General features: G+C 44.1%; 1 protein-coding gene across 1 annotated transcript; it reads left to right on the forward strand.

Moving 5' to 3' along the window:
• Positions 1–1,036: 1,036 nt before the first annotated feature.
• On the forward strand, positions 1,037–6,332 carry LOC133415415 (zinc finger and BTB domain-containing protein 44-like). Its single transcript, XM_061701463.1, has 3 exons — positions 1,037–1,128; positions 2,997–3,118; positions 4,390–6,332. Exons 1-3 carry the CDS (start codon positions 1,123–1,125, stop codon positions 5,729–5,731), a joined length of 1,470 nt encoding a protein of 489 aa, XP_061557447.1. The 5' UTR covers positions 1,037–1,122; the 3' UTR covers positions 5,732–6,332.
• The last annotated feature ends 4,025 nt before the right edge of the window (positions 6,333–10,357 follow it).

The raw sequence follows: 10,357 nt of genomic DNA on the forward strand, positions 1-10,357 counted from the left end.
AATAAAATATACATAGTGTACACTAGTACTAATATTGAATTTGTGAGGAATAACATCCTACCTTCATCAAAATAGAAGAGATCGCATGTTGAGAACTCGAGTACTGTTATTAATACACAACATTTGAACGGGATCCAAATAAACCTGTGACATTTGTTCTACTCATAAAAACTCGTGCCCGACAGATGTCTATAAATCTAGTGTGTGTCTAATATCGTGTGACACATTGTTTTCCAGTCACATATCACCAATTACACATACAGTAGGTATTCGTTCAGGGGCTCCTGATTAAATGGCCTCTATTTAAATGGATCAGGCGTGTCACCCAGTTGTATTTCCGTTCGTCATTTGCCAGGGAGAATGTACTAGTGGCTCCACTGTATGTAGTAACAGTAGATGGGTTTGCGGCAAAAGAGGTGTGACATGCACGTGGTGTGCTAGGGTGGAGAGAGGACCTGATTTGGATTTGTCAACACAGAGTCAGCGTGATGGGTGGCCCACTCCCTCTGTAGATTTACAATAGAAAGTGTTGAATGAATAAGAACAATTAAACAAATTAAAAAATAAGCAGAGGGACTGTTTCAAACTCCCCCGTTGCACAGCAAAACTGTTGAAGCACAAAAGGCATACAGATCCACCATTCTGCATGGCCATCCAGGTGAACAGGACAGATTAAAAAAGAAAAAGAAAGTGTTTAATGATGTAACCACATGTACTGTACATGTGAGTTCACACAATTGTTGTACACAAACAATTGTAATTTGGTAGTTCATCCCTCTCAGTTCTTGTGCAGGGTACGCCATAAAACACAAGCAAAGTTGGTGTCTGTAACATGAAGCTACAACTTTGTGCTGTGTGGTTGGTTCCCTGTGGCCCGGCCCTTGCGGACCCTCCATACTGGGCCATGGAAATGGTCACGTCAGAAGCCAGCTCTCCCTATAAGCACTTGTTCCTTCACGTCACACCAAGGCTCCAGCATGAAAAGCGTGTGATCGTTTTCCAAAGGCGAGCATGTGCGTAGTTAGTACATTGACTATATATCCTTGACCATGGTTCTTTTCTTCGCTCCATTCTCCTCACTGTGCACACACAGGGATTGGAATCTCCTTTTCCCACTACAACATGGAGGTAAGAGAAATCTTCTTCTACTTAAATATTATTTCGGCAAGTTTTGCTGTTCTGCTTTTTTCGGGGGAGGGGACGGAAGGGGTCATGTGATACAATAAGGTCATAGAGTTATCCCCAACATCGCATGTCTATGAATTAGTATGTACCCCTGTAAATAACACTCATTGGTCATTTTTTTAAGTACTCCTGCACAAACTATTAAGAGCCAAAGAATTATGTCTTTACTAAGAGAGTACTGTAATGTACATAACTGACTGAGCCTGTTAGCAATTTTTATTACTGTGGTTGTAGTGTGTAGTGTTGTATAACTCCACTGTATGATAATGATATAGATGTACCATACAGTAGTTAATGTTGAGGCAGGTAAGTATACAGCGAATAAAACATGGAATCTTTTTGTGATATAAAATATAGATATTAAGATATTTCAAAGCTTTTATCACAATTAGTGTGACATAGAACCTGTACCACTCAACTGAATTTTTTAAAAATCCTTTTGAGAGTGGAAGTAAAAATAACAACTGAAATATTATGGTTGCACAAGTGTACACACCCTGTCTGGCATGCGGCTGTTTTCAGACTGAATGTGTTACATTCAAAGACATGTTAAATGGGAGTCAGCACAAACCTGCCACCATTTAAATTGCCCCTGATTAACCCCAAATGAATTTACGAATTTCTAGTCAGCTTTACTGTTTAGGTATTCATAATTATTGTTTTTGATGGTTTAGAGAACACTGCATCACGTACACACAGACACACACACACACACACACACACACACACACGTATATATATTTTGGTTACACTAAGTACGTAATTACAGGAAAAGGACAACATCTACAACCACAAAAATGAATACTAAATTACTACCTCTGACAGTGTAATTCAAAACTGACCATTATCATTTAAAAAACTTTTTTTTTTAGAATTTTCATTTCAACTCATAATGTATAAATATTAATAAGTAATATTAATTAATTCATTCATTAATATACTGTGATTATTGTACCGTATATATAATGGGAATTGCATATATAAATGTACAATTCTGAAAAGGAATTTTAAAACAATGACAGTGAGGGGGGTTGTCTAATGTGCAGAGGGAGGTCATTTCAAAGTGACCAGCAACAGAAAAAGTTCTATCCCATCTGAGCTTTTGCTACGACATCAGTACCTCCAGAAGCGTAGGGATTGAGCACCTCAGCGAGGCAGAATAGGGGGAAACCATTTAAAGATTTAAAAACACACAAACAAAAAATCTTAAAATAAACTGTAATGTGCACAGGCAGCCAGTGGAAGATAGCCAGAATTATATTTAATTCTGGCCTCTTACGTTTTCCAGTTAAATGGCGAGCTATTGGCTGACAATTGGTCACCATTATGTTCGACCAGTGAGTGTCCTCATCTGTTGGAGCAACCCTGTGTTAATATAAGGAAGCAGGCGCTCCAGTATGAACATACAGCAGTGCGTTATATATACTACAATCTTCTTCTTTTCCTTTCGGCTTGTCCCGTCAATAGATTCTTTTATTTTGGATGCGTTAGGAAATGTACTCCGAGCGCGCACTGCTACCCGCCATACCGTTAGGAAACTCAGAGCGTTGTTGGATTGTGCTGTTCCGTAATTCAGAGTGTCACACTCTGGCCGCTCTGACTGGGGAGACAGAGCATCAAAGCATCAGGCAGGACGGGCATGGAAGCTGTTCCGGCAAGTCGTTCAAGCAAGGCGGTCGTTCATAAATTCAAAGAAAGGGAGCACGCTCTGCTTCTCGGAACACTCGCAAAGTTATAGTAGAGTTAGGGCGTCAGATTGAATTTCTTAAAGCACCCTCACACTGAGTGTATTCTCTTCTGGTTGTATGAAGGACGTAGGTCGCCATGCAGCTTCACTACTGGCGAGGCTGAACCACCAACGAGAGCAAGCTCACTTGTGTGACTGTGTGCTCAGACAGACACTGGACCCAGCTCATCTCTACCCAGCACACAAGTAAGTCCTAGCGCTACTAATACTCAGATCAGGTCTTTCGAACATGATGCTCAATGAAAAGGAATTTTCTTTACACATAGGGCTCTATTGTCATAGGCAGCGCATCTGCGGCAGAGCGCAAAAACTGGCGGAATTTGATTTTCCAATTTGGCAGACAGGTTGAGCGTACTGGTGCAACAAGGGCGTGTCTTATGACTTGCACCCAGCACAATGTGACAATTTGGTGGCAAAAAGTTGGTCTAAACTCGCGCCTGCTGTTACCACGTTTAACTTTTGCCGCAGCTGGTCTAACGCAATTTTGGTGAAGTTGATCCGGTTAAGGCGGCACGGTGGCCAACTGGTTAGAGCGTCTGCCTCACAGTTCTGAGGATCGGGGTTCAATCCCCGGCCCCGCCTGTGTGGAGTTTGCATGTTCTCCCCGTGCCTGCGTGGGTTTCCTCCCACATCCCAAAAACATGCATGAATTGGAGACTCTAAATTGTCCGGAGGTGTGAATGTGAGTGCGAATGGTTGTTTGTTTGTATGTGCCCTGCAATTGGCTGGCAACCAGTTCAGGGTGTACCCCGCCTCTTGCCCGATGATTGCTGGGATAGGCTCCAGCACGCCCGCGACCCTCGTGAGGAGAAGCGGCTCGGAAAATGGATGGATGGATGATCCGGTTACAGGTAGACATGTTCTGAGCTTTACAGACATGTGCGGGCATCAAACCCTTTGTATTATTGTAGAAATCATTTCATTGAATGCATTATTATTATCCATTTTCAACACCGCTTATCCTGGTTAGGGTCGCGGGGCGCTGGAGCCTATCCCAGCTGACTTCAGGGGAAAGGCGGACTACACCCTGAACTGGTCGCCAGTCAGTCGCAGGGCACATATAGACACAGACAACCATTCACACTCACATTCACACTGAGTGGGAACTGAACCCACGCTGCCCGCACCAAAGTCAGGCGAGTGTACCAGGACACCATCAGTGAGAGGAGGAGCCGCTTTGATTGGTGAATGAAATCAGCTGTAAATGCACCCACAACGGAACACTCTTGGCTGCCCCTGACTGGTTGCGCTGGTCCACGAAATTACCACTCTTGCTGTACAGTTGCACCACCCACTTTGCCAGATTTACACCGTTCATGAAAATAGGGCGATTGATCCAGAACTGAGACTACTATTATACTTTTAGGATGCAATACATCGGCAGCAGTGGGAAACCACGGAAGTGTCTAGATTATAATTTTTTTGTTACCTCCTACCTTTGCTTTTATCCCCATCAGGTGTGTTCTGGCTGCTGCCAGTCCAGTTCTGGCCACTATCCTCTCCTCTACAGGTTCCCTGGTGGATCTACAGGCTCCATATCTGGCCGACTCTGTCCTGGAGCTCGTGTTGGACTTCATTTACACGGGAGTTCCGCCTCCCGCTCGGAGTTGGCAACAGTACCGTGATCTACTTGCCGCTGCCCGCCTCTTGGAGATGGAGCAACTGCGGGAGGTTCTAGTGAGTGCTCCACCAATGGAAATGAATGAAGCATCTAGTGAACCTTTTAGGGCTTGCGGGAATCATATGCCTCTGTATTTGGATCACAGTGTAGCATACACCACTGAGGTGTCAAAAAAAGATAGGGAGAGGAGGATACAAAATAGAGTAGACAAAAAACATGTTGTCCCTTTTACGGCCCATGTGGACCAGGCTTCTCCCTTATCGTCCTGTGGGCCAGTACCGGTCATTCGTCACAGCAGCAGAGCCGCAACGATGCCGTCCAGCCTCCAAGTGGCTTCTGTGGAGGAGAATCACCAGTACAGGAACAAGCATTGTATTGATGACTCACATGAGATACCGCTTGTGGAGGTCTCCTATTCAGGGAACTACAGTGAAGATATGAGCGTAAGAGAGGATCACTGCATAAAGATCCAACTGGAAGACATCTGTGGACTTGACGAGATAAGAACACAGCAGGAGGACTCCAAAAAGTTGGAATCAGAGGTGCTAACCACCAATGGGAACGTTAAAGTCACACATCCACATCTTAGTGATGACAACATGTTTCATCTTCAGGAGACATCTTATCGAGGATGCCTTCGCTATCACACACAACACCCAATCCTTCATCATCTCTCATCAAATTTGTCAGAGCGGTCCAGTGATGAAGACGAGGCCGGTGTCTACAGCAGTTTCAAACCTGGAAACCAAACATCTACTCTACTTCTTCCGGACAAGACAGCATCTGCGATTGGCCGCAGTCACACAAACAAGGACGACACTGGGACTTCATGTAACGAGGCTAACAGACATTTAGCAGTGCGAGAACAACATGTGGCGCGTAAACAAGCCTACACAGCTCCCACCGTGCGCGACTACGTTCAAGCGTCTACGTCCACGCTCAGCACGCTGCGGCCCGCTCGCCACCCGTTCCAGTGCTCCCTCTGCACACGCTCCTTCAGCCAGCGCGGCACCTTGAACCGACACATGCGCTCTCACCTGGGGGTCAAGCCCTTCCCCTGCCCCCGATGCCACATGACCTTTTCCCGCCAGTACCGCGTGACGGAGCACATGCGTGTTCACCGGCGCTGCGGCGACCTCCAAAGCAACTTCACGAAGAGTTCCACCTCCTCAGCTTAACGTAGCACGAAGAGGACACAAGTGTCGGTTTGTCTAGTGCTGGGCGTCCTCAATAGATGGACTAGGTCTGGACCCAGACAGACGCATTCAATATGGACCCAAACCTATTATAAAATAATTCCATCTTATTTATTTGATTACAATTTCATGTCAATCTCATGTTCCCAGGGCCTTCAGTAGGGCTGGTCAATGTAACTTAAACTAGATTAACAATGGGACTATGTTTTTGACCAATTAGAATTCAAATTTGTCCTTGCAGGGCCTGCTAGGTGGCCTACAATTTTTCCTTCCTTGAATTGGTTGGTTCAGGGAAAGACTAGTTCGTCAAGCAAAACATGTCTGAAGTAAGCGTCACGAATGAATGAATATACATTTCTGGTGAGTATTATGTATTTTCATTTAAATGCTTTATGTTTTTGTCATATTTTTAGATGTTACAGATATAGCTATAGATTCGGAATTGGTACAGATGGTTTAGAAGCATACACACAGTGAACGCTCTATTTATCGCGAAGGAAACGTTCCAGACCCACCTGCAAAAGGTAAAACTTTGCTATATAGAGAGACCATATGAAATCAATGTTTTAAATAGCTTTACATCTCCCACATGCTTTAAAAATATTAAAACACACTTTGAAAAGTATTCCTTCACGCCTGTTCTCTTTCTTTTACATTTATCCAAATAAAAGACGAAGTGTCCTTGCTTCCAGCAGTTTTTTCGGTTCAACCAGTTGAATTTTTCCACCCAAATATTTTTATTGTAGAAAAGTGTGAGAGAGTAACAGTCAGAAATCCAGTTCACTTTTTTTTTTTTTTTTTTTTTTTTTTTTTTTTTAATGAGCATGTGAATACGCATATACAGTGGGTACGGAAAGTATTCGGACCCACTTAAATTTTTCAGTCTTTGTTATATTGTAGCCATTTGCTAAAATATTTTTTTTCCTCATTAATGTACACAAAGCGCCCCATACTGACAGAAAAAAAACATAATTGTTAAAATTTTTGCAGCTTTGTTAAAAAGGAAAACTGAAATATCACACAGCCATAAGTATTCAGACTTTTTGCTGAGTATTTAGTCGAAGCACCCTTTTGAGATAATACAGCCATGAGTCTTTTTGGGAATGATGCAACACGTTTTTCACACCTGGATTTGCGGATCCTCTGCCATTCCTCCTTGCAGATCCTCTCCAGTTCTGTCAGGTTGGATGGTGAACGTTGGTGGACAGCCATTTTCAGGTCTCTCCAGAGATGCTCAATTGGGTTGAAGTCAGGGCTCTGGCTGGGCCATTCAAGAACAGTCACAGAGTTGTTCTGAAGTCACTCCTTCGTTATTTTAGCTGTGTGCTTAGGGTCATTGTTTTGTTGGAAGGTGACCCTTCAGCCCAGTCTGTGGTCCTGAGCACTCTGGAGAAGGTTTTCGTCCAGGATATCCATGTACTTGGCCGCATTCATCTTTCCTTCGATTTCAACCAGTCTCCCTGTCCCTGCAGGGAGACTGGTTGCAGCTGAAAAACAGCATGATGCTGCCACCACCATGCTTCACTGTTGGGACTGTATTGGACAGGTGATGAGCAGTGCCTGGTTTTCTCCACACATACCGCTTACAATTAAGGCCAATAAGTTATATCTTGGTCTCATTAGACCAGAAAATCTTATTTCTCACCATCTTGGAGTCCTTCAGGTGTTTTTTTAGCAAACTCCATGCGGGCTTTCATGTGTCATGCACTGAGGAGAGGCTTCCGTCGGGTCACTCTGCCATAAAGCCCCGACTGGTGGAGGGCTACAGTGATGGTTGACTTTCTAGAACTTTCTCCCATCTCCCGACTGCATCTCTGGAGCTCAGCCACAGTGATCTTTGGGTTCTTATTTACCTCTCTCACCAAGGATCTTCTCCCCCAATTTCTCAGTTTGTCCGGATGGCCAGCTCTAGGAAGGGTTCTGGCCGTTCCAAATGTCTTCCATTTAAGGATTATGGAGGCCACTGTGCTCTTAGGAACCTTAAGTGCAGCAGATATTTGTTTGTAATCTTGGCCAGACCTGTGCCTTGCCAAAATTCTTTGGGGTCTGAATATTTTCCGTAGCCACTGTAGCTTATGTCTATACACATATATAAAAACAAACTTTCGAGAATGATGAACAAGATCACCCCTCACCCCTTTGCCCCACCTTGACTTGACAGTAGGTGAATTTGACTGTAACACTGACATTTAAAACAGAGGACAATTAAACAATGTGTAAATCCCACTTCCAATGATGTTGGGACGTTGTGGCAAATGGAAATAAAACAATCTGCAAATACTTTTCAACCTTTAGTCAACTGAATACACTACAAAGATGGCGGCACGGTGGATGACTGGTGAGCACATCCGCCTCACAGTTCTGTAGTCCTCGGTTCAAATCCGGCCTTCCTGTGTGGAGTTTGCATGTACTCCTTTGGGCAACCAAAGTTGAGGAATGGTTACAAAAAAAAAAAAACTTGATTGGAACATTTCACAGGTGAAAAAGTATTTTCACGACCATAAGGCGCTCCATATTAAAAGGCGCAGTCTCAGTTAGGGGGTCTATTTCTGTATTTAACACATGCATAAGGCACACCGCATTATTGGGCGCAGGCATGGTAAAACATACGCTAGCTTAAAACATACGGTAGCATGCATGCACGCTAAACCAAGGTTTTAAAAAAGGCAGCGGGAGCAAAATTGAGTTCGGTTGTACTTTATTGAAGTATTTAACAATGTGCTCACGTTATTTTTTTTTTATCAATCCTCATCCACAAATCCATCAAAGTCCTCATCTTCTGTATCCGAAATGAACAGCTGGGCAGGTTTTCCTTCAAACACCCCAGGTTCCCTCTCGTCATTGTCGGAGTCAGTCTTGTTGCCGTGCGGCTCCTCAGAAACGATGTCGGCTTTTACGAAAGCTCGAACAACAGTGCAAGCAGACAGGTTAGCCCAAGCATCCACAATCCATTCACAAATTGTGGCGTAAGACGCCCGGCGCTGCCTCCTAGTCTTAGTAAAGCTGTGTTCGCCATCTGTCATGCATGGCTCCCACGCCGCTCGCAACTTCACTTTGAACGCCCCGTTTACACCGATGTCCAGCGGTTGGAGTTCCTTCGTCAAGCCTCCCGGAATGATGGCAAGCTCCGAGTTATTGCACTTAGTCGAATGGTGACTGTAGAGTCGCTTCTCCCGGCTGTTCTTTGCTCATTAATCCATTGCGCCTTATGGTCGTGAAAATACGGTAATTGGAAACAGGTGAGTGTCGTGATTGGGTATGAAAGGAGCATTCCCCAGAGGCTCAGTTATTCATAAACAAGGATGACGTGAGGTTCACCGCTTTGTGAACAAACTAATGGCTCACATTCACACCTACGGGCAATTTAGAGTCTTCAATTAACCTAGCATGCATGTTTTTGAGATGTGGGAGGAAACCGGAGTGCCCGGAGAAAACCCACACAGGCACGGGGAGAACATGCAAACTACACACAGGCGAGGCCGGGATTGAACCCCGCTCCTCAGAACTGTGAGGCAGACGCTCTAACCAGTCGCCCACCGTGCCGCCTCTGATGAGTCCAAATTTTAAATTGTTTTTGGAAATCTTTCCTCCTCAATGTAAGCCATGTCGAATTCGAGCAAGTCTTAATAGAAACCGAAACTTGCTGTAACTGAAGCGTTCCATGCTGGGATTGATGATAATGGCTGTCCAAAAGGACCCCAATGTGCCCACGATGCTTAGAGCCAAGGATATAGTCACCTAAATGTGAAAAACAATATGGAAAAGATGATTCCTCTTCTTTGAAATGCATTTTAAAAATGTTGCAAAATATGCTTTTGGTCTATTTGGTCGGGTTGTGCTCCGTTACAATACACATTATCCCACATATGATGAACTGCAAGAGGAAGAACCCAACCTTATAAATGCTAAACTTGCCATACTATGCATACAGACCGTACAAAGAGCGACTTTGCATGCGCTCACCAGTGCACCAATCAGGTATCCCGGTGGAATGATTTTACATACATGGTAAGGATGACTTTCTTAACGATGCCATAACGATGGTAATAATGATGAACGATACTCCCAACACAAGCGTGACCTTCTGGAATTGAAGTTATAGTCAAAAGTGAACAATGAAGTTGCAGTATGCAACGTGACAAAGGTACTCACACACTGTTCTTGAAGACCCCTGTTAAGAGAATTTGTCTGATAAAATTGTTTCTAAATCCATTATAATTGTACTTATTTGAAGATAATTTCTTAAAAATGTGCAAAGACTGAGAACTATGTCGTTGATATATAGCATTAAACTGTTTTTCACCATTTAAGTTTTCCTGCTTATTTGGACATGGCTAAAACATTCTGCGTCACCCCTCACCCACTGTATGTACTATACTATACTATACTATATACCTGAGAGACTGCTGGCAGGGCCGCTTCAGAGCGCTTCGTTGTCACCTGTGAGTGCACGCACGTCACAGAGAGAAGGCAGGAGAATGAGGGAATAAAAAAATAAGTCAGACGTGACAGCCAGCGTGTGAGGAGGGGCTTCGCACTGGTGCGGCCACATCAGAGCACCTCGTTGTTGCGGCGTGGAACAGCCTGCGATGACTCGGTACGATATAT

The sequence above is a fragment of the Phycodurus eques genome, chromosome 2 (assembly GCF_024500275.1).
Source record: "Phycodurus eques isolate BA_2022a chromosome 2, UOR_Pequ_1.1, whole genome shotgun sequence".
NCBI lineage: Eukaryota > Metazoa > Chordata > Actinopteri > Syngnathiformes > Syngnathidae > Phycodurus > Phycodurus eques.